Source organism: Fringilla coelebs, assembly GCF_963513975.1.
Source record: "Fringilla coelebs genome assembly, chromosome: 1".
Classification (NCBI taxonomy): Eukaryota; Metazoa; Chordata; class Aves; order Passeriformes; family Fringillidae; genus Fringilla; species Fringilla coelebs.
Genome location: NC_140028.1, coordinates 47770431 through 47795196, shown reverse-complemented (window position 1 = coordinate 47795196; position 24766 = coordinate 47770431). Strand labels below are relative to the sequence as shown.

General features: G+C 41.2%; 2 protein-coding genes across 6 annotated transcripts in view; one reads left to right on the top strand and one right to left on the bottom strand.

Annotated features, from left to right (window-relative positions):
* The window catches only part of TTC39C (tetratricopeptide repeat domain 39C), a gene marked incomplete at its 5' end in the record, with an annotated part of 33943 nt that extends 27437 nt beyond the window's left edge, over positions 1-6506 (top strand). For both annotated transcript variants that reach the window (XM_084220488.1, XM_084220489.1), the window contains 5 exons: positions 319-442; positions 2924-3021; positions 3923-4027; positions 5736-5774; positions 6411-6506. In XM_084220488.1, coding sequence (XP_084076614.1) covers positions 319-442; positions 2924-3021; positions 3923-4027; positions 5736-5774; positions 6411-6500 — 456 coding nt within the window. In that variant the 3' untranslated portion in view covers positions 6501-6506. The remainder of the gene's footprint in view (positions 1-318; positions 443-2923; positions 3022-3922; positions 4028-5735; positions 5775-6410) is intronic.
* A 10121-nt stretch (positions 6507-16627) lies between these two features.
* The window catches only part of OSBPL1A (oxysterol binding protein like 1A), a 77461-nt gene continuing 69322 nt past the window's right edge, over positions 16628-24766 (bottom strand). For all 4 annotated transcript variants that reach the window (XM_084221535.1, XM_084221536.1, XM_084221538.1 and 1 more), the window contains 4 exons: positions 24118-24234; positions 23243-23366; positions 21482-21572; positions 16628-17786 (listed from right to left, as the gene is read on the bottom strand). In XM_084221535.1, coding sequence (XP_084077661.1) covers positions 17684-17786; positions 21482-21572; positions 23243-23366; positions 24118-24234 — 435 coding nt within the window. In that variant the 3' untranslated portion in view covers positions 16628-17683. The remainder of the gene's footprint in view (positions 17787-21481; positions 21573-23242; positions 23367-24117; positions 24235-24766) is intronic.

The following is a 24766-nucleotide window of genomic DNA, read 5'->3' as shown; positions in this document are numbered from 1 at the left end:
GCTCTCAACTGGTGATCTTGCAGATGGTACTACTGTCTCAGCATCCAGTCAGTTTGTATTGGGACTGTGAAATACAGTGAAACCCAGTCAGGCTGCATACAAGGAGGTTTTAATTTTGATCAATATGTAAGCTCTTAAATTAGTTGTAAGATTTTGATTTTTAGTCATAAAATCTTTAGGCAAAGTTACCACTGACTTTATTTTCATAAAATTGTTGTGTGACTGTATAAAACAGTTAAAATGAGTGTTTGTAAATATCATGTTCCCTCTAAAGGAAAAAATTATGGATCTCCATTCCTTCTTTCTTGCACTTTGCAGGCAGATAGATTTAGGAAACAAATACCAACCAAAGAGCTCTGTGTCCTGGCATCCATTGAAGTGTTATACTTATGGAAAGCCCTTCCAAACTGTTCCCTCTCGAACTTACAGCATATGAGTCAAGGTATATATGGCTCTTTGATGAATTTATTTACATTTTAAAATGAGATGTAGGATTTTATTCTGTTGTGTAGCTAATTGCAGTAGCATCAACATTTTGACTTGTGTGCATGTGTCATAGCAAAATACAGGTGGGTAACAAAAGAATAGTGACCCATTATGATTCAGCCTAATGCTTCATTTTTACAAGTTTTTGGGAGAAGTTGTAACTGCCTGCTGCATATAGCTGTTTGGTAATCATTGTTTAAAATGAAACAATAGCATGATAGTTACTATTCCAAGTCACTGAGCAAAATGTAAAACATTTAAACCTAGCAACAAAATAGAAAAAAAAATTAAAACAACGTATTCATTCCTGCAGTTTTCTTCTGAGAGGAAATAGGTAGCTTGTGAGGTTATCTCTGACATGATAGGTGTTCTGTTTGTCCTGGGACCTTCTTAGTGGTGCGTGGTTGCCTCTTCCTTAGTCTCCAGCAGACTTTGGGTGTCTGCCATGTGAAGCTATTGTAGCAGTGTGTATCATGAAGTGTTCAGTGCTTCTTACTCCATCCAGCAATCACTCATTTGCATTCTGCAAACAGTTTCAAGCTGGTTGAAGAGAAGCTCAACGTGACCTGCATTGGCAGCCTATTGGCTGCATCCTGGGCTGCATCAGAAGGAGTGTGGCCAGCAGGTCCAGGAAGGGGATTCTGCCCCTCTGCTCTGCTCTGGTGAGATCCCACCTGGAGTGCTGTGTCCAGGTCTGTGGTGCTCAGCACCAGAAAGACATGGACTTGTTGGAGTGTGTCCAGAGCAGGGACACACAGATTTCATGTACACAATTTTCATGTACACATGTACACAATTTTCATGTTAGGCTAGAAAACTCCAGTCTTAAAGTCAGGAGTCAGGACTAGTTGTGGTGTTCGTTCCAGTTTTAATTTGAAATAACTTGTCCATTTAAATTGCGTGATGGCAGTGGGTTATAGTCAGATTCCTAGTTGTCTAGTCACAAAGGTAATGGTAGACTTTAAAATCAGATTTACTTACATCAAAATAAATTTGAGTATATTTTTTGGCTGTCATTTACCTTCAGAGTGGTCAGCTTAATAGGGTGTAAGGAGTTTGTATTTTCTCCTGCACACTCAGAGGCAGTGTAGGTCTCCCTTGTGTAAGCTTCCAGTCAGTGTTTCACATTTTAATGTGAAATAGCAGTATGGGTTCAAATTCAGAGATACATTACTTGTGAGTTTGACACTGACAAACATATCTGCATTAGCCATCCCTGGTTGAAGGTTTTCTGTGCAGTGAGTGTTATTTCTGCACCTTATGTGCAGAAATGCTTATTGTTATTTCAAAAACACGAATAATAGTTTTTTTCCCACATTTGTTTCCTCTTGTCATGAGCAATTGGATTGTAATTTGTTGGGGTGGATTTCTAGGCTTTTCCTCAGGGCTAGAACTTGACTTGGCGGAGTTAATTTGTATCCACTTGCATCTTTGTAAGTGAAATGCCAAATAGCTTGAGACTTGTAATCCACACAAGAACTGACAATGCAAATACTTCATGAAGCCACCTCATAGTTATCCATAGGTGGCTTCTTAGGGTTTTGGATTATTTGTGTTGTGAATGCAGAGCTGGTTAAGATCTGACAGGGTTTATGCTGTGAGCCAAAATGTTTAAGGAGCTCCACTGCTCCAGACACAGCAGTTATGAGATGAAAAGCCCTGTACTCTCTACTTCCTGGAGGTACTGGTGTGGGCAAGTGCAAGTGGCTTCTCATGGAACTTGCCTTGATTTAGCAGAGCTGGCACTAATGAGCTTGATCAAAATGGAGTCTGATTCGTTTAGAAAGGGTTCCATGCGTTGTGATTCAGTTTTTCCTGGAAACAGAGCGCTACTCAGCTGTGGCACAGTCTGTCCCCAGATTGTGGACCAGCTAAGGTCTGTCAAACTAACCTTATCCTCCCATCATCACTGAGAATTGTGATGCCAAAACACTCTAGACTGGGTTCTTAAGTCCAGGACAAATTTTTGTGCATCTGTTACTTGGCTTCAGTTCAGAAAAAGTCAGGTTTGTTTGAATTGCTTACCCTGTGCTCCTTCTAACTTGGACTGTGTATTTTTCTTTCAATATGTGGGACTAACCAGTGTCCTGTAGCACCAGAATGAGATGATTGTTTTTTAAGTTTACCTTTTAGTGGATATTTCAAAGACCAGTAGAGATCAGTCCTCCTCTTGTGAGAAGGACACACCAACTGCCTTTGACTTCAACCCATTCGTTCCTGTTAGGAACTGCTCTCCTGAGTGACGGATTTCTTGATGAGGCTCATACAGAATAGGTTGTATTTAAAAGAAAATAACTTACTTGTCTTTGTATTAATGTTACTAGCATCTGCTTTTTCTGGCAAAATTTAAATATCAGACGAAAAGACAATGTAAATCACAGTTCTTGTCTAAGAAAGTATTTCAATCCACCTTTTTTACTGGAATCTTTTCATTAAGCTTGTCATGATGTGGATGATTCATCGGCTGCTGGTTTGAGGAATTTGCTTCTTGGTGCCATACACAAATGTTTAGGAAATTCTGAAGATGCTGTTCAGGTAAGTAGTTAAATGATAATTTCCTCCATTATTCCTATTTTATAAGCTATTCTTTTAAAAACAGTGACTACTTTAGAGTAAGAGTGTTAAGCAAGTCATTAGTTTTTCAGCACCATTGATCATTCTGGTTTGTGAATTCTAACAGAGTTTCTTTTAAAATCTTCTGATTTAACACGTCTTCATTATATTCTGTGCTGTGAAAGTAATTAGCTTTGTTGAATGAACATGGCAGTAAAGTGGTTTGTAGTAAGAAGAGTTAAGGGGAAGCTGGGAAGAATAAGAGAAAAGCTTTTTGCTCTGCTAGATGTACTTTGTCCATCAAAAAAAATTATTTTTTTTAGAAGTATCTTGGAGATTGACCTTTTGAAGGCACAGGTTTGCTGCTTCTTCTCTGGACATGTTAGAGAAAGGAGTTTGATTATTAGCACATACCAAAGAATAATTTTGCGGGCACTCCAGGTTTTGATCTCTAGGTACAACTGTCCTTTTTCCTCCCCAAAATAGAATGTTATTCATATAAGCAGCAAGATGCTGGCTTTAAACCCTCCTTCCCCCTGCCCCATTTCTCTCTCACATACCTTCATTAATCTGAGTACTTCATCTTTGATGCCACAGTTTCTTGTTAGAGCTAATATTTTTTCAATATTAAGTTGGAAAGCTCTTCAATCAGTCACTATAATACTTGGTAAAAATTCAAACGAATAATTTCGTCTTGATACAGTAGTGTTGGTAAAAACAGCTTGGAATCTATACCATTGTAAATTTTAACTATATTCTCATTTTAGCTTTGGCTAATTTCTACCGATTAAAGTTGAACGGTGTTTCTGCATTGTTTGGAAGTAACAACCAGTCAGTTTTAATGTACAATTTTTGGTTTCTTTTTTTCCTTTCATTTTTACAGTACTTTCAGCGAGCTGCTAAAGATGAACTCTGCCGTCAAAGCAACTTGTATGTCCAGCCGTATGCTTGCTATGAACTTGGCTGTATCCTGTTGGACAATCCAGAGGTAATAGCATGACCTATTTTTAAACTTACCAAAATAGTGGAAGGAGTCAACATACCACTACGCAAAGAATGAAATAAAGTTTGTAGGTGACTGTTCATATGAAGTTTTAAAAATTTGTGTTATACTTGCCATAAAGAAACTTACAGCTTTGTGGGGAAAGGGGATTCAATCCAAGAAATGGGATGTGTTTTAGATCACAATGTCTTAGTTTTTCAATACTGAGAGTGTTCCTGCTGCTGGTGGCAACAAAGACCTCACCAGAATGCCCTGGGTAGGCAGGGATTCCTTGTCTGCAGGTGGTATTTAGTCTGGTAGATGCCTAGGTTCGTTTACCTATTTAATAACCTGTTGGATGCCATTCAAAGTTCACCTGTATTTATCTTCTCCAAATAGAATTTGATGCCTTCCTAAAATAGCAAGTGGTTTTTATTTAAATTCCAGTAAAGCTGTTTGTGTGGGCACTTTGACTTCCACCCTGAGTAGTGAGAGTTTTGTTCTTCAGGATGTGGAAGAATTTAATCCACCTGGCTTTCAGATTGTCCAAATGGCTTGGCTGACATTACATATAATTGTTCAGGTCTTTGCTCATACCCTTCATCAGAGAATCTTAAACCAGAGCAGCTTGTGCAGCACTCTTGGTGCCATTTCTCTCCTTAAATGCAAAACCCCAGTCCTTGGACTTAATGCCACCTTGTGTTGTTAATCAGATGGCAAGTTAGGGGGGAAGTGGTTACAGGATAGTCACTCAAACCCCCCCTTCACTGTATGTGGTGTATGAAGTAGCAGGCTGGTAGTATCTCATATTCTTAAGATTCTGTGTTCAGTTGTTTTTGGTGTTGTCACATTTAGTTAGAGTTGAGCCTTCCTGTTAAAGGGGGAAGGAGAGGAAAATCTTCCAATAAAGACAATTGTCATGACAAAGGACAGAACTAGAAAATGCTTTTAAAACTAATTTTCTGTTTGAAAACCATGCTGCCCTAAGACTTAGAGCTGGGCTTTGAAGCCTGGAAGGTCTGAGTCCCGTAACAGTTCCTGCTGCCTTTCTTTCCATGTTCATGTTTAAATTTGATCATGTCAAGTGTCTCTAAAAAAAACCCCAAAAAATGTGGGTAGTGAAGGCATGTTAAGATTTGAAGAACGTGAGAGCAGTCCTTCCTTCCTCCTGCTTTACACGCAGTGTGTGCACACAGTAACTGAATGTGCCCCATGTAGGGTGTTTGAGGGCTGAACAAGCCTCAGCTGGAGGAGCTGTGGTAGCGTTTAGCATATGAAGGATGTGGAGGAAACTCCCTCTCGTGGCACTCAGAAAATGAGGAGGTAATAAATGATGCTTTACTTCAGTAAAGTGGGATGGAGGTAGGAGAAAGCAAGAGCTTTCTAAAACTAGAGGTGAGTGTATCCTATTTATACAAAATTTCATTTAGAAGCTGGGGTGTTGTGCTAGAGCTCCAAAATGGTTAAGAAAGAGAGGGAATAGGATTTTGTAATTTCTGTAATTTCACCTTTTCTATAGAAGACTAGAAATACATAATAGTGCTTCTCTTGGGTACCTCATTATTATTTCCAGTTTTCTAATTTGAGAGATTTTTGTCTGCTCAGTACCTTTTTCAAAGGTAGAGATGCTACTTCAGTCTCACCGCTCATTTCCTTAAAGTATTTTCTGTAACATTTGTGATATGTTTCCAATGCAATGCTTGTCTTTTTGTAGACTGTGCCAAGAGGCAAAACCTTACTGCTCCAAGCCAAGGTAAAAAAACTAAGGCATTTTCTAGTTTATTGTCTAAAATGAAAGGGCATTTGGGAGGTTGTGTTTTCAGGGGTTTGGGGAAGGGGGACTGGGTGTTAAGTGGTGGTGTCCCTCACCTGTAATCTACAACTCCTGTCACATAGACGTGCATTAATGTGCGTGATACGCATTTATTTGTTCTCCATGGGTATGTGCTGCTAGGTGAGCCATCGCACAGAGCCCACATCACTTACAGCTCCTGCAAGTGTTAGAACCTTGATAAGTTTGTCAAGCAAGATTTGACTACAAAAATTTTAAAAATGACAATTCTCCATTCTTCGTCTGTTCCAACTGATTCATGCCTTGGGCCTGTTGGGATTTTCTGGAGCTTTTGGATTAGTAGAACCCCTCAGGTGCTCTTCAACTATATGGGTTTCAATCTGCCCTCTTTACCAGCTTGGAATTTCTGTAATAATTCCTTTGCTGTGGGTAATATGGGGATATTGCAACGTGCAGTCGCCAGTTCACCTCTTTTCTTTGGACTCTTTTGTAACATGATTTTTTAAGCATTAATAGCAAAATTATCTGCATATCCTGAAGTGAAGGAGGCTAATAGGTGTATGTTTGGGGGTTTTCTCCTTGGTTTTTTTTCCCCAGGAGGAATTTACTGGCTATGACTTTGAGAACAGATTGCACGTCCGCATACACGCAGCCTTAGCCTCTCTAAGGGAAGTGGTTCCACAGTGAGCGACAGGAAGGCTTGCTATCCTTTCCCACAGTTCCTGCACTTTAGGATGAAGCAGAAGAAAGAGCCGTTGGGAAGTCCAGCTTTTCTTCTGAAAACCACTTGTGCCAGAGACACTTTCCTAGTATGGCTGAGTAAAAACATTACAATTTTAACTAAAGGTAAATCAACCAGGAAGAAGGTTAAGTGACCTTGTGTTTTTAACTCTTCATTTTTTATTTTGTTCAAACCAAGCTGAACACAATTACTTGTAACTGTGGGTGAGCCTAAATAAGCACATTATTTACTTCAACAACATTGGCAAGGTTGATTTTTACCTTTTAAAACAGGTCTACATCTAAAATTTGCCAGGAGGAACATTTTTGGTTTGATTAGAATAATGCAATATAAGTAATTGGTTTAAATGTTGAAGTTGGAAGTGGATGGAATACTCCTTTTTCTCCAGGTATTAGCCAGCACACAGGAGGAAGAGGAAAACTGTTCAGCCACAAAAAGCAGATATACTGAATTTCTGTGGCTTTTGCCAGTTACCTCATAATGGCTAATGGTGAATTTTAAACCTCTCACCCCCTTTTGTTCTTTAACCCTTTCCTCCCAACCCAGCTCATATTTGTGATATCAATGATGTCAATATTCAAGTTCTTTGCTTCTGGTACATTCCAGACAAATACGTTGACATGCAGCTACTGCTTGGGCAGTTCTTATTTCGGCTCTTACATTCTGAATGCCATATTAAGATTTTACATGATTTTCATTCAAGCTGCTGGATCCTTACAGCAGTGACCTTTAAAGGTATTTAAAAACCCCGCAACCAAAAAAAATGCCAAGCCACAAAACTGCTTTGGTAGTTACACCAATATTACAATATCTTCAGTCTCTGTATAGTATTTCAAGCCTGTGATGTCAAGTTATTGAAATACCTCAGAGAGCCTAAAACTTTTGTCATGACCATATAATTTTTAATACTTGGCCATCAGTGTGCTTATCTGTAGCTTTTTTTTTACTTTTGTCTGTAATGTGTAGTATTTCCTTATGTTTTGTATTCAGCTAATATTATATTCTAGGAAGGTAAATATTTTTTTAAAGAAGCTTATGAATGGAAATCTGACCATAAAGTTAGTTGAATTGTGTTACTTTGCAAAGCTAAGAAAACTGGATATCCTTGGAAATAGTTATCCAAAAGCCTTATCTTTACTTTGGTCAGGTTGCCTTAAACAGTTCCTTAGCTTAAGCTTTTTTTGTTTCTTCTTACCTTTTTGTAGAGCATGTTGCCAAAGTTCTAGACTTTGCCCACACCTAACCTTCATTGATTTGCTTTTGAGGTTACATCTAAAGCAAGACTGATGTGGAGGAGAGAAGTAATGTCCTGTTTGGTAGGCCAAATGAAATGGTTGAGACACTTTTATTTCTCTCTAGAAAGACACAGTTCTGCTATGAAAGGCATTCCTAGAGCAGTTTAACACTTCCGTTGCAGTTCCTGAAGGAGAGGAGGAACTCTTTATAAAGCAGTTTTATTTTTGTATAATCTAGGTGTGTTACAGGTAGTGCACTGGGATTTTTTTATTCCACTTTGACAGTAATACTGAGTCATAAATGGGTGTTCAACGTTATTTGGTCAATCCAAATAAATATTGACTAGAAAATGATATATTGTACATGTATATAGTGACTGCTTAGAGTTCAAATAATTATTTTAAAAATGGGCTTTAATGTACTTGAAATCTTATTTTGTCCTATCTGACTTCTAATGTTTTTCAGTCAGACAGTCTATTCTGGGTAAATAGCTGAGAATGGTGCAGCTACTGGCAAAATTCTTTTTAAATACACTCCTTAAGTATGATGTGAGACTTGGCTCTTCAGGACACAAAGCACCTGCATGCAATTTGTGTTGGGATATTTAGAGTCTGCGTACCTGGAGGTAGCTAGAAAATTGTAGTAAATTTACTAAAAGGCCTGTTCTCACCAGGCCAGGAGTGGGTATAGAAAGACATTATATGTTCATGTAACAGTTCAATAACTCTGTGCAAAGTGCAGCTTTCCTGTGGGCTTAGCAAATCATCACAACTGTATGTTTCTGTATTAATTTACCCTCCCCCCCCACCCTTGTAGGTGACCCTCCTACACTGTATATGGCAAAATTATTTTTTATGTTAGATTGTGCCTGTGATGAGAGAAAAGATCAATAGTCTTTTGTGTAAACTAGTAAGTTTTTATACTGTGGAACTCGGAGGCATGGTCTAATAGCAATAATGGAATATGCATCTTGCTAAGTAATATATTAAGGCCATCTTTACTGGGACAGGTATTTTTTGTTGATGTTGATGCAGTTTTTATCTCAGTACGAGTCATTTCAGATCAATAACTAGAATTTTTAGATGTCACCAGGTGGCATATTTATTGTGATGTACTGTAAATGTTGTTAATTTACAGAACTTGCACTTTTATATTTCTGATTAAAATTAAAAGAAATGTGGACATGAATTTTGTTCCTTTGCTTCTTGAGTTTGACTTCTAATTGGTGGCCTCCTGAACAAGATGATACCAAGTACTGGGAAAACTTCTGGGATGTTAAGTGACTCTGTAACAAAGTTTTCTAGTCAGCAATTGCCTCCAGCCTTTTTTTCTTCCAGTATAATTACAGTCTCCTAGATTAGCAAGTGAGTTACATCATGTTGAGCTCAACCATAGGGTGAATGAGCTTTAAGGTACATTTTTAAGACATCAAATTCACTTGTTTGTCACTGAAGAAAGCCACATACAATTGTATGTGTTGCGTTTCTACACCTTTGAGAAGTGTTTCTAATTTACTCTAAAGCAAGCTCTTTAATTTCTTCTCTGACTTTGAATGCTTGTTTCACACTCTAGTTATGCTTTATTCCTAAATAAAATTCCCCAAATGCTGTACTGAATTGCGTTTCAGTTTGCAACAATGGGATTGTCTTTCCAGCCACTGACTGTACTTGTGTTTAAGAACTGCTCTGTACCTGCTGAAGTCTGAGCAGGTGTTAGGCTGATGTAGGCCTGATCAGACCTTGCAGTGGGATGGAAGCAGAGTACAGCAGTTAGCTTCCCTTTCCAGAGATCATAATGAAACACCAACAGTGGCAGGAAACACTTTCATTAGAAGTTATGCAATCCCAAAGAAATATTGATAAAGCTAATATTAAGTAAATTTATGCTTATCTTTTTATTTTAAGGCAATTGGGAAGCCAGTGGCATCTGTCAGAAACTTTGCAGGCAGCCTAGAGCACAAAGAAAAAGTGAAATTTAGGAATAATAGACTTGTTCAAGTCACACAAGTGTGCCATTGTAAGGAGATGGTGAAAAGTGTTCCTGCTTACGTGGCCTCTTCCCCACCCATTTCCTACTACACAGAAGTTCAACTTGAGGCAGCCTTTCCAGAATTAAATGCTGAATGATTACTTTTTTGATGTGTGCTTGGACCCCACAGCTGGACTCACCACAGGTTATCAGGGTAGGTGCATATTAATTGCATATTTCTCCCCTGCCTCTGCTCAGAACCCCTTTGCACAATAGCCCAAGATCTCCACAATCCACTTAACCCCCTGTGTTTTAACCACCAGTGAGAGTCAGCCATGGGGAGTTCATGTGCAGTTGTCTTACTGTTAGCCCTAATTTTTCCATTGCTGGCTTTTCCAAAATGCTGCTTGTCTTTTGATGTGACCTATTCCATGATGGTGTTCCAGTCAAGAAATCTGTTAAGCTCAGCAAGACTGGCTGTTGGTCTGTGTTCTTCAGGCATTTTGGGCAAGCTATGCTTACCTAGGAGACATGCCCAGGTGGGAGAGGGGAAGAGATTAAAAGGAAAAAAATTACTTGTCTGACTTGAGGATTTGAGAAGGGAGAAAAAGATTGTTAGAATTTGCTAACAGAATAATTTTTGTAATAACAACCTCCCAGTCTTTCACTAAAAGCAGTATGTTTACTGTATTGAGAGAAGACAGTTGTACTCCTGGGACATAGACTTCTTCCCAGTTAATAAATGACCTGATCCCTTTTCTGGTAGAAAAATAAAGCTTATCTGGGACCTTGATTTGCTGAACTTCTGCCCAGGCTCTTAGATTTCAACATTGTCTGGAAGCTGTTACTTTTGCAAAGGGGTAAAAGGTGGTAGGACAAGGCAATGACCTCAGCTGGGCAGTCTGCTGATGGGCTGACAGGCCCTTCCCTATGGGGCCAAAGGGTGATGTGTGTTAGTAAAGTACCTGGTACATTGCTCTTGATGGCTTCCAAAACCAGCATTTCAGTCCCAGCACAGTGAATTAGTTTCCAGACATATCTTTTCCTATAGCTGCTCTTTAGTTTCAGACACACACAATTTTATGTTAGGTCCTGCAGCCTTTTCAAATATTTATGGAGGTTTATGCTTCAGTTCTGTCACCTCTGGTAATACATTTTTCTGTGGTTTATGACATCTGTACTTAAGCATCTTTGAAGCTTTTGCTGTGCAGAGCTTTGCAGACCTAGAGTTCTGAAAGTTTTCCAGAGAAGCAAATGTGCCAGTTCTTCTCTGCTCTGTATTCACTGAGGATGGTTTCGAAGTAATTATGGCTACCTTTGCACTCAGGTATGTGTAATGTCTTTATCACAGAATGTTGTTTCCATATGCTCTCAGTACAGAAATCTAGACTTTGGATTGCTCTCCCTACTCCAAAAATGATGCATTTCTATTTCTCATATATATATTCTTAAAATATTCTTTCTATAGGAAGTTCTTCTTCCTAGTTTCACAAGTCATAAAATACGAATATCTAACATTTTAAATATTATCTGTGGTGTCACTCTCCAGGACTCCAGGAAAAGATTATGTGGGAAGTTCTCTTGAGAAATTACTAAGGATTCAATAAGCATTTTGTGGTGAGTATACATTAGCATACTTTCCTGTGAATGAAGTGGAAAGTCATTCAAAATTAGCAGAGAGTTCTGCTGCAAGTATGTTACTTTTAAAAAGAAGCTGTTACAGATTTTCTAAATGCTTTAGCACCGAGATCTAAATCTTTAGTAGTGCTGGAGATCCCCTCCAGGGAACTCAGGTTCCCCTCAGGTTTGTGTAGAGATGCAGGGATTTAAGAATGGAAGAGCAGGTAGGTAGATGATGGTTTTCCAACTATAATGAAGGTCGATCTGCAGCAATGTTTGTGGTTAAAGTTTTTATCCCTCAGCAGACTCCTGATCATGCCTTGCCCCTGTGATCTTTCTGTCTTCACAATCCTCCAAAACACAGCGGTAACCTTGAAAAGAGAGCACTACACAGTGACTTGTTTTGTGCTTGTTGTATTGGAACAGAAAATGATCTTTTGTGTACCTACTAATAATGTGTGCCGGGAAGCAAATGTCACCTGCCCTGATCACCTGGGCAGGTGAAGTTTGTTTCAAGGTTTGCCCTTGCAATCATAAGATTCTGCAGTACAAACAAAGTCTTTATGAAGGAATAACCTGGTTCCTCTTGGGGTGTGGCTGAATAAGTTACAGTCTTCAGCTGTGTCCTCAGCCCCTCCCAGAGGCCACCAAGGAACATTGCTGCTCAGGTGCTGTATTTTGCAGTCCAAATCCCTTGGGTTTTGTATGTCACCTATGTTAAAAAGCCAGGCTGTAAGCAGAGAGGGGTCTGTGCACCCTCCCCTTCACCACCGAGGGGTGGGATGTGGCTGCAGCCTTTCTGCTTTCCACAAAGTGCAGCATTAGATTGTGTGATGGCATCACAGCCTGAGGGAAGAACGGCCCTCATCCTGTGCCAGGAAGAAATATGTGGCTTGGCTGCTAGTGAGGAAAACCGGTTTTGGCAAAGGCACTTGCTTAGAAGGGTTCTGCCTGTGCTGGGCATTAGGCAGGTCAGTGGCAGAAAGCAGGAGCAGGTTTCATGGTAGTGTGGGGAGGGGGAGAAGGCAGCAGCTCAGGGGAATGTGTGAATGCTGTGGGCAGATGCAAGATCTTGCACTTGGCCTTGGCTGAACTTCAGGAAGCTTGTTTGGGCCCAGTCCTCAAGCCTGTCCAGATCCCTTTGGATGGCATCTCTTCCCTCTGGTAAATCAACTGCACCACACTCAGCTTCGTTTCATGTGCAAAAGTGCTGAGGGCACACTTGATCATGCTGTCATTGAAGAGACAGTAACAAGTCTGCTACAGAGTTGTTACCAAGAGTTTTGGTCCCAGTACAGACCCTTGAGGGTCCACTTAGTGCTGGTTTGTTTCCACCCTTCTAGCCCCTTCCTTATCCATCAAACCCATGTATCTCCAAGTTAGCAGCCAGAACGTTGGGAGGGACTGTTAAAGACCTTTCAGAAGTCCAGGTAGATGACATCTGTAGCTCATCCCTTGTCCATTAATGCAGTCACTCCGTCACATCCAAGATTAGTCTGGTACTGTTTGCCCTTGGAGAAGCTGCAGCTCATGTTGGCTGTCCTTAACCACCTCTCCATCTTCCATATGTTTTGCTGTGTCTTCTGGGATGATCTGTACCATGATCTTACCAGGCACAGAGGTAAGGCTGACTGGTTGGTAGCTCCTACAGTCCTCATCACTTTTTTTAAAAACAGATGTGATACTCCATTTTCTGCAGTCACTGGGGACTTTGCCTGACTGCTGTGACTTTTCAAATATGATGAGCAAGTGGCTGCATAATTGAGAATTGTCACCTGAATGCCTGTGTCAAGGAAACATCCCTGTCCCACCATCCAGGAGGCACCTGGGCAGTGACACTCAGGGCACCTGGGCTGGCAGCAAGATTTCCTCTGGAGTCTCCCACCCACAGTGCCAGTATAGGATTTGGGACTCATGCACCAGTAGGGAGCTAACTGGATTGCACAGCTGCAAGGCAGCCATTCCTTTCTGTAGCATTCCCCAATAGTGACAGGTTATAAATGGGCCAGACTTGGCTTGGGCTGGCAGGGAGAATAATGTTTTTTCAGAGAGGATTTAGCTCTAATGCTTTGAATAATGTCTCATAATTTCTGATGTCATTCAGAAAGCAGCTCAGTGCTGAGCTGTGATGATGCATTGAAAGACTTGCCTTCTCCTCTGCTACTGTGCTGGTTTTACAGAGAATGGTCACCTTTCACCTCCACCATCACCTGCTCCTAATGATCCATTACAGATTGTACCTTTCTGCAGCGAAACCAAGGTTACCTCACCTGGTGAGGTTGTATTGTCTTGGGATGATGAACCAATTATGGATGCAGAGGTTCCATCTTTTATAGAGCAGTTTTCAGAGTAATTCCATTTGTAGACCAAATAAATTATCTGTTGAAGATGAAGCAGCCATTAAATGCAGGCCAGGCCTCAAGTACTACAACCTTAAGTCCATCTGATGATAATTTATTTGGCATCCTGAGAGCAGAATCTACAGCACAACTGGAATCAAACTGAGCAAGTTTGTCTTGTCAGGTAAGAAAGTTTGGGCATTCATGTCATCTTCCCATTCCCAGCTTCCAGCTCTACAGCTTAGTGGTAAATCAATGGAAGATCAGCTCTTGTCAGTGCAATGCAGGGTTAGAGGTGACTTCTAAGAAACTACTGAACCAACACTGTCTGCCTGGCCCCAATGCTTGTGTTATATTTCACTGCCATTTGGTCCATGAAATGTGGCTCTGGCCAGGACTCTCTACTCCTGAGGGCAAAGAGGCAGATAAGAGTGATGGCAAAGTGCCATTGATGCAAAATAATCTTGCTGAAAACCTGTATTTTCTGAAGCAGGTGTTAGGGACCCGAGATGTAATCCATGTGCCCTGTGGCTAAGGAGAGGTGACTAGTTGGAGCCCTAGTGTTGATTCTCCTTGACTGAAAGATCATTTATTCCAGAAGTGACCTAAGTTATTTCACTTAGAAAAAAAAATGGTGGGTTGCCTGTGGTGGCTGGACTTGGTGAGCTTCTACAGCCATCCTTCCACAAAGAGCAGGAGAGCTGGTGCCCATCTTCCTAGGTGAAGCCTTCACCGTGAAGCCTTCACCAGCATCTCTTCCCTGTGGTGGCATGTGCCCAGCTCAGTCCTTGCCCAGCTGGAGAAATCCTCCAGCCTGGAGCTGTCCTGCCCCTCCCCTCTACCTGGAACAGTAGAGCTTTTTGTAAAGGAAAGTTGAGCTCAGGTAGATTTCTAAATTAACAGTGGCTTTTTGTAAAAAAAACCCTAAACTTTTAGACAAGTTTGTCAAACTTCAGTTTCAGAAATACCAGACAAAATAGCCTCTGCTGTGACAACATTTTATTTTTTCATTTTTATTTTCTAGGTGCAGGCATTTGTCACCTACATAAAAAATGGTGTTTGCTGTCCCAGATCCGTTTGTATCATGCTTGCTTTCCCGAGGTTCAGGTGTGTTTGTTTAAGACATAAAGATTTACAATATGACTGGAACTAACTGCTTCTGATTCCCACAATTGTTTGTGTCTTTTTAGCCTCAGGGGCCCGGGACACCCACCACGCTCTAATATATGGATTGTCTGTTGTGTAACTTAGTTGAGACAAAGTAAAAATTACCATGAAGCCTTTGTCCTGCTGGAGGTGGGGGTCCTTATTCCTGGGCAAGGCTCAGCTTTTCCAGGGGAAAAGATTAACAACATGATCACCTGTCACAAATACCTTCTCCAAATTATGCGATGCCAAAAAATGAAGTCTGTGAGCTCTGATGTTCCAAACACACAGGACTGGAAACCAGTTTCTACCCATGCCATGTTTGGACAGCCAGTTGCTGGTGCAAGGAGGAGATCTACTACATTGCCTGATGAGAAATCAGCAAGCCCTGGTTCTAATTCTGCGGCTGAAAGTGCAGCTAAGCCATGCACAGCCGGTGTTTTCCCAGTGGCCATCCCTCTGGCTGATGTGATATCTGCCGAGACCAGGTGGCAGTAGCACACACTGAGTGCTCCTGCAGAAAGTTACAGTACTCCAAGGACAGGCTACCATTACATCAGACCCCATGCCCAGAGCAGGGTACTGAAAAGCAGTGCTGACTTCCCACCATAGGAACATGCCACTATTTGGATTTTGCTACTAGAAACTTAATTCATCCCTTTTCAAAATACAATACAGATGATTGGTTAAACTAGTTGTCCTATATAACGCTCACACTGCTTTCCTCTGCTTGGTATTGTTTGCAAGTCCTGCTCTGATTTTAGTCTGAAAGAACCATGTTTTTAACCTCATAATTATATATATCTTTTTGCCTGTAGCCTGAACTTTTAGTGTTGTGTAATATTCAGAGTGGGGCAAAACACCCTCCCCTTGGAGTGCGTTTAGGTAGCACCTAAGGAAGTTCTTCCACACTTACCTACTGAGTTCATGTTAATTTTTAAACAGGTAGAGAAGAGAGGCTATTTGCACTTCAGGAAGTGGTCTGGATGGATGGAGTTTACATTGCAATAAATCAAAGAATGTTCAGCAAATGTTCAAAAAAAGGCACCAGCAATTAGAACTGCATTCCCATGTTGAGCATCCCCACTGTTAGCTTTGTGTGAACTGTGCCCACTGCCACATCTGCTGGAGCTGTTCCAGTGAGGAGCCACCCAGCCTCTCGCTGTGCTGACATGGTGTAGTCATGGGGAGCAGGCAGGAACTAAATGTTTTACTTTCCTTGGCACTCAGTGTTCGGTGCTGTGTGACCTGCACTGGCCCAACAGCCAGGCTGCTTCTGCAGATCTCAGACTCACACCTGGAAGCTGCACAGCAGTCCAGACAGATTTCAAGAAGCTCTGGCCAGAGCGGAGGCTTCCTGCAGATAGAACAGGTACTAAAATCCTGCATCTACAGGTCACTGTGAGAGCTGGCCCCTCACAGGAAAGGCTGCCAAGGAAAAAGCTTTCCCTTATCTATGCAAATATGCCTCAGCATCAGGACCTGGGTAATGCGAGAAGTGCCTAGAATAAAAATAGAAAGCATCTCATTGCCTTATTAACAGTTTCAGTAGTCCACCCAAAGCTCAAGCTGCAGGAAGCTCTCAGTTCCCCAGCCCTCCCCACCCCCTAGAAAGAGACACTTCCTTGCTTAGAGAAGAGAGGTCCATGGAGCACATGGAGAGAAACATACAACCTGTCCTCACTGCAGCGGGTTTTGGATGAGGGTTGCTCAAAAGAGGTCAGCACTGTTGAACACCACTCACTTTAGACTAGATGCAAGAAGTTTTGAAGCCTTTATTTAGTAGCAATTAAATTATTCAATTAACACTAACCTCCAGACAGCAGTTAAAATACTGTACAAAGAGCAGCTTGCCCTCTAGAAGCTCTGTACACAGTTCAGTATAAACAGACTAAGATTGAATGCACCCCACTGAAAAGGGGTAAAGCAGCTGTGCACAGGAAGCCTCACTGAGGTGCTGTACTACCTTTGAAATGCACAAGACTTCCTTGCAGGGAGTTTGCACAGTACAGACACAGTCCTGTCCCCCTGCCATGTTCCACCAGGTCATTCCTGGACTGATTAGGTTCTTGCAGTGGTGCTGGGCACCGGAACTTCTAGTGCATGAAACAGATTCTTTTAAAACCTGTTACTAGTGTGCAGTTCAAATCAAATCTGTAGATATTTAAATGGCTCTTAATTCCTTAAATCATAAGGTTGGTAGCAAAACAGGAGAGCAAAATTCAAAACACACTGCACAAAACATTGAATAAATAACCTCTGAGTAATGTTACCAGCTTAAACAACTGCATTACTGTTCCAGAGATGGGAACACTTCTGGAAACTCCTGAACAGAGCTCAGGCTTCAAGGGAATTACTTTAGTAAAAGAAAAGTCACTTTATGAAAAATTACATCTTTGCAGAAGTGACACCCTTTTCTTCATTTAAGAATAGAATATTGCAATTACTTTGTGTGCTTTTTAAACATTCCCATGTCACAATAAATAAAACCAGTTTTACTTGTGCCAATGTTATCTACAAAATAAAGTATTCACAGAACAGCTGAAGGTGTTCTATTCCTCATACACCACAACCTAATATAGGTGTACTCAGGGCAGCTTGAAACCACAGCAACTTTGTCCATGCAGGACCCACCATCAGCCAGAAAAGTTATTCTCCTACCTTTAGGACTGCAGATCATGTACCACCAGATTTATTGCAGAGATGCTTAATATTCTGTTTGATAACTTGTCAGTAATTTCAGGAGATAAGTAGAACAAGGGAAAACATTAAAACAGATTAAGACTTATTTGTATCAGTCAGAGGCTCCTTACTGCATTTTAATAAATATCAGGCAAATTAAAGTAGTTTCTGTCCCAATAGTTGCCAGAGTAAAGCCAGTCCTGTGTACCAGTGTGGGGATTGGGGCCTTGGTGGAACCATCTGCAAGGAAACACACAGCATGTTAGTGAAGCTATTAAGACTCACTTGTACAAGTTTAGAACTACTTTGCTGCATCTTCAGCAGATGGTATAAAATTCACAGCACAAAATAATTGTTGCAGGAGTCCTCTTGGTTTTAAATTTGTGAGTTTAAAGTCATCTTCAGTGATTACATTTCCCTATTTGCAACACTGCTTAAACATCTCTGAGATGGAATTACTGACATCAGTGTTTTGCCATTTGAAGCTGCCAAGATTACTGCATAAAAAAAGGACAGATACAGCTTTATTTCAAAGCAGTTTTGAAAAACCATTCTGGCATGCACAAGCAGGAACAGTTTTTGCAAGACATGTAAACACCACAAGCACTGCAGTCCTGAAAACAAATATATCCCTGGATCTAAATTACCCCTTGGTTTTTTAAAGCCTTGTTTTGCAATGCAATTCATCATAGAATTGTAGAGTGACCTGGCTTGGAAAACACCTTAAAAACCATCACCTTCTTTGACCTTTCTTTCCACATATGTGTGGAAGCCCTTTGTGTTATTTTTTTTTTCCATGCTTTGCTAAGTTCCAGCTTTACCTTGGCCTTCCTTACCCCATCCCTATATAACTCATCTCTCTGTTCTTCACAGGTGACTTGTCCTTGTTTCCACTGCCTGCGCATTAGCTTCCTTCCCTTTGGTTTGACCAGCAGGTAACTCGGAACAAGTGTGCCAGCTACCCTCAGTGAGGATGAAGCATCACCCACAGGCTGCAGGAGATGTTCTGGGTCATTACAAGTTAACTCTGTTGTGTTACACTGTTGGCAGCAGGAGACTCAATGTGAATGCCCAGAAAGCTGATTCCATCTGCACGGAGCTACTTGCAAGCTTTTACTAAGCTTGTTGTTAATAGAAATACTCATGTTGAGCACCTGCTTTCTTTCCTTTCTTCTCTCCTCCTGCTTAATCTGGAGGCACTATATAGCACAGCGAATGCCACTTTCTGTTTGGCCCAGTTACTCAATCTTGTGCCTCAACAGCACACAGTACCAGACCTCAAGCATTTTAACTTCCTTCTGTGTTTTGCCAAGCCACATTTATGGCACCAGCCAGGCTTGGTAGAAGCTGTTTCTGTGGTAATGTGCTCCACAGCTTCCTTTCACCTCTCATTGACCACAGAAGCCAGTTGTTTCTGTGACTCACTGTAGTGACCACACTCACTTAAGTAAATGATCTGTATGCAAGGCAGCCTGTTTAACTCTGCTCTTCCCTTCTCTAGCACCCTAACGTTTCACAAAAGAAAAAGCACATTTGAACCAAATCTGACTTGATCTCTTTAAAAGGCAAAAACCCAAAGGCCACCAGTACTGCAGGGTTATGTTACAAAGCAGGGCAGCTAACAGGCAAGTCTTGCTTGGCTCAAAGGACTTGAGAGAGCTGTGCTGGAAGAAATGCCTTGTGCTGCCTTCCAAGGAGTAACTGACCAGGTGAACACTCCAGTGGTTCTCCTCCTGCCCTGGTTCGGTTAACTGAAGTCAACAGAAGTCATTCACCCCTAGTACTGTACACAGCTCACTCCAGCTTCTTCTCCCAAGGGAGGAGTCAGCTATTCCCAAATAAGAGCTGTCTGGATTGGCTTAGGTGTCCAGTTCATGGTGTGAGCAGCTCATTCCAGAGCTAAAGCCAAACATTTGCCGTGAGACAGGGCTATAAGCACAGTGACCTCACCTCTCAGATTAGGAAATTCTACCACCCCACTGCTCATAATTCTACCACCCCACTGCTCATTAGTGTGTCCTCAACACTTGTAGAGGTCAGGAGAGAATGCCCCTCCTCCAGTGTCCACCTACTTCAATAGGAAGGAGAAAGGCAGTGGGAAGAACTAAGCCTGAGAGACGTGTAAGACCTAAACCAGTCAGTGATGTGGGGAAGATGGGACAGGCTTCATCAAAATCAACAGACCACTGCTGTATTTCAGACTGAATTAAATATTGTTACTCAAGACTTAAGATTACTGGTCAGCATCTAAAATATTAAGTGTTCAACAATAATCACCTCTTGAGAAACACCAAGACTTCACTTGTGAAGTGGATTCAGAATAATAAAATTATATTTATTAAAAAAAAAAAATCACTGGGCACTTTGGATAATTGTCTTAGGAAGGAGGAATTCTACCAGACAAAACAAGAAACCTGTTTTTCTGTGGCAAGGAAATCGCAGCAGTTTAGATCTGAGCTCATAATGCACTGCAGAATAAGACCTACTGATGACCTGGGAATGGGTAGGACAGTTCTTCTTCACAGCATGCACTTTTTCCCCCATAGCACAACTCTCCTTAAACTTAACATTCATCCTTTATAGGCAGCCACACCTGGCATTCCTACTAAAGAGATCAGACACCAAGAATTTTCTGCCAAAGCTTTAGAAACATCCTGGAAAGCAAAGAGTTCTTAAACGATATCCCAGATTCGTGCTGAACAGGTTTACACAATCTGCACAACAGCAGTTGCAGAACCCTGTAAATGGTATCTGTGCTAATTATATAAAACAAAAACCACAGCTCCATGGGAATTCCCCAGTTTCCAGCCTCAGGTGCTTTGAGCTATATTTAAGGTACTTCAGGCACCTGGAAGAATACTATGTAGCTATCCCAGGTTTGAAAACACCTGGTGAGAGCTAGAAGCACTCTGAATTCAGGAAAGGAAGCGAAAGGTGCAAGGCTGTCCAGCACTTAGAACCTTTACAAAGATGTTATTCTCCATCAGTCTCTATGCAAACAAACCCAAACACTTCAGGAGAGCAGGCACAGGAAAAAGACAAAGGCAGACATGTCCAAACCTGGGATTTTGGGATGATGAGTGACTTCATTAAAAAAAAAAAAAAAAAAGAAAAATGTGATTTATTGTTAGAAACATTTTAAAGATATTTAATCTGAAGTGTTTGACTGTATTAATAATAGAGAGGAACCTTGCTTACTTAACATTTAGCACTACTGTTGTTTATTCTTAGAAGATAATGCCAACTCACTACTATGCTTCTAAATAGATTTGATTCATCAGGTCAGGTTTTCACAGTTTCTTCTTAGTTTGTGTATAAGAGCTCCAGCTGACTCCTCATAGTTTAAAGAAAACCCCCCAAAAATCCCCAAAACATACTGGCAGGTCCCTTGTATGCTAACAGGTCCCTTAGCTCCTCTTTTGTAGTTAGGGGCCCCCTCCATAAGAAGGCAGGGTCTTGGATAACTGGGTGATAAACTTTTAGAACACAGCACTGTCAGCACAGAGCCACGGGGCTGAGAAATCATGGGCAAGCTCACAAGGAGGGAGCATCTCCTCTTCTTTTTGGCCAGGCATGCAAATTTGAGGCAATTATAAACTAACCAGCAACAACAGTCCTTACCAGCAGCTGTCAGAGGTAACATCTTTGTCATGTCAGAACCAAGAAGTGCTCAGAGAAGACAACAGTTTGTGTTTGCACATGGGTATGCAAGCAGTGAGAGAAGGAACCAGAGCAAGCCTGGCGCTTCCCTCTGGAAGCGTTACATCCCGCTGGGACCGAGTCTGCAAACACAACGGCAGCACTGCAGACCTGATGCTGTCTGTCTGCTCTTCGTGCTGACACAACACTCACTGCATGTCACCAGTGGAGACTGTCACCTAACTTGAATGCTCAAAGCTTTGTGTAACTACACACACACAGGCAAGGGCACCAACCTCGTCTTCCAGTCTTCCTCTGACTTTGAACGATTTTTGCGGGCGGTCCTCTGTTTTTCTTCTAGCCTCTTCTTTTCTTCACTGGCCAGATCTTGAAGGAATAAAAATACACAAAAATACAGAAGATATTAAAGCATAATATATATAAGCAGGACATTACTTCATCTGACCCAGAAAATAAATAAGGGCAGTAGTAGAAAATGTCCATTTAAAAAGCCATCTATGGAACACTGAAGGTTAGTGATTTAGTCTAAGAGCAAAGCCAGGCCAGCTGTGGCACAGGATCAGCCAGTGGCATCCTAGTCTTTAAGACTGCTAAATATATATTTATCAATGGCCTGAGAACTCTGGAAATATGTCTACATGATAGCAAATGTGAGCTAAGGGAGGTGGCATACGTAGAATTTATTTCAGTAAGGAAACCAAAGATATAATCAATTTATTTCAGAAATCTGGCCATCTGCTTCTTGTTGAATTTTTGTTTAAGTTGCTACTAGTGTCTAGTTCCTCATCACCAGAGGTTTGGAATGCTTATTTCCAGATTGCAAAGAATTGTCTCTGCAGCATCCCTTCATTTTTTTTTGGTAATGTACTAATACAGCACCCCAAACAAGCAGAGCAGTTGCTTCTCTTTGCCAAGAAAGGATGATCAGAAGGTCTGAAGAGTAAGTCAGACTCAGAAACAGATTAACTGGAAGTCAATCTCACTTTCCTGAATCTTCTAAAAGCATTTCATACACAAGTTTTCCAAGAATGATTTTTTTAAACTATTTCTATCAGCCATTCCCTGTCAGCTACTAACCCACTGTGTATTACTAGCTGCAATACAAACTCCACGCTGCTAGTGTATCATGATGGAATATGGTCTGTTGCTAACAGCATAGTTATTTGCTCTTTAAATTTACACAGACAAATTACTGGGGGTGCTCTGAACCAAATAAATCCATCATCCTGGCCACAAAACAGTTGTACAGGCAGGAGCGAGTGGTTGTGGGAATTCATTGATCTGTTTTAAAAGCCACAACTGCACTGTGTTCCACCATGACACTGGTTTTTATTGCTAGATCTCAGACTACTTACCAGAAGTGTCATAGTTTTTGCCCTGTTATACAGCTGAAACCAAATCAGGGTTTCATGCCTTACCCCAATTAGTTAGCAAGCCAGAGAAAATAAGAGCCCCCATACTGTTAGTCTACAAAGCTCACCAACCAGCTTTAATATTAGTCTAAAAGCACACTCACTACTCCTATTCACTGGATGTCTCATCATGTATTTCTAATTCATTATTCTAGGACAGCAGAGTGTTCAACTCTCAGTGAAGTATAATTTTGCATCAAGTGTATTTTTTGGCATTGTAGTTTCACTTTAGTAGTTTTGACTGCATTTCTCAGAACTGGCACAACAAAACACTTCCTCTGCATCAGGCTGATAGAAACAGACAAACTGAAAAGTTCATGAGTATTTACTTAAGACTGTGCAGATAGATAGTGTTTATCAACACTGCTTTGGTCACCAGTCTAAACCACAGCAGCAGATATGGGTGACTATAAAGAAGATTACCTCCATCCCAACCATCCCCTGTATGGGTGGGTGACACCAGAAGCTCGACACAGCCTGCAGAAGGTTGTGTTAAAGAGTTACTGCCTGGCATCATGGAGGAATGCATGGGGAACTACTTCCTCTAGCTGTTCATCTAACTTTTTTTCCAGTCCCTCAGTTTTAAGAAAAAACAAAACCCCCTTTGCCCATAACTGAAGTTACCTATTTCTCCATTTTCCATAGCTCTGATATCTGGTCGTAGCCGGCAGTCAGTTTTGGGAATGACACTCTCCATTTCTTTGTCCAACTCATTCAAAGCCATAGCAAAGCTTGTAAAATTGTACATCTGAAATTCAGAGACAAAGACGAAAGGTGACTTTATGACACCTCTAGCTACTGCGTTAATACAAAAGGAAACTGCTGTCTAAAAACAAACATGCAAGTGCTTTTGTATTACTTAATCAGTCAATATAGGATTGCTCAAGATACCAGCAAAAGTGCACCGTCAGGCAGTGTAGGTGATCCTTGCTGTTTCTGCTTAAGGAGGCCAGCATCCAATTACTCAGTGCACTATTTCTCTCTTATCTTCTTTTTCCAGTCCTACTGGTATTTTCTCTAGCTCTGTAGAGAGATGTCCTCCTTAATTAATGCAGTGGGGGCATCATTTCTGTACCAATTCTTTGTCTTCTCAGTTGCACATAATACCCTTGTATTCTGCCTAGTGGTTCTCCAGCTTCACAGCCCTTCCCACACCAACTTGTGCCACGCAGGTCTGTCCTTGGAAAAGTCTGGCCTCTAATAAAGCCCTTCACTGTGATTTCTTAGAAGGCTGGTGCTTCAGTGGGGGAAGCAGGGTGGACAGAAGAGGTGGGGAAAGGCCCCATGCCACTATCTACATGAAGCATCCCATTTTCCAGAGGAATTCCACTAATCCTAGATTGATCCCTGTGGCCGTTATCCTTTTAACTGTTGTGGTGGGGAGGCTTGTTGCAATAAACAGGTAAACCCTGACAAAGACAACAAATGGATGTGTTTGTGTAAACCATACAGAGCAAGAGGACAGCACACACTTTCAATTAAGGAGAAACATAGCTGACCTGTGCAGAATTTGGAGGTCTTGGAGTTATCTTCCATAGCAAAACACTTCCAGGAATAACATACACACTCTCAGAGTCGGGCAATGGCATCTCATCTGATTCCTCGGTATTGCTCACCTAAAGGCAGCACACAAAGAAAAGAGCAGTTCTTTGAAATCATGAACCATTTACACCAAATCACTCCAACACTGGAACTTACAGAAAATTATTTCCTTGACTAAAGGTGAGCAATTTCAGCAAAGAAACTTTTCTTGTCAAGGATTGAGGCATTAACATAGCACACATACTCCCAATTCCCTCCCAGTTGAACACTACCAACAGTTTCTTGCATCAACATCTTTGTAGATGTAAGGTGGATGTTCAAGAGCTAAGAAATGTCAATTTTTCCACCTCAGAGATGTCCTGTTTCCTCAAGTACATGCATTTTCATGCCTGATACTTAACTTTCACTACTGCTTCATTAAAGGTGAAGAACGGAAACCACATTCCTCATCCTTCCACAACACAGAAACGCCAGCACATAATGCTGATGCTGCCCAGTTTGTGCACAACAAAAAGCCCTTTCTACTGCTCTGTGCCCAGCAGAAACTTCCTTTGCATTAACCACTGCACCACTGAAATGGCAAACTGCAATGTGAAATTAATATCC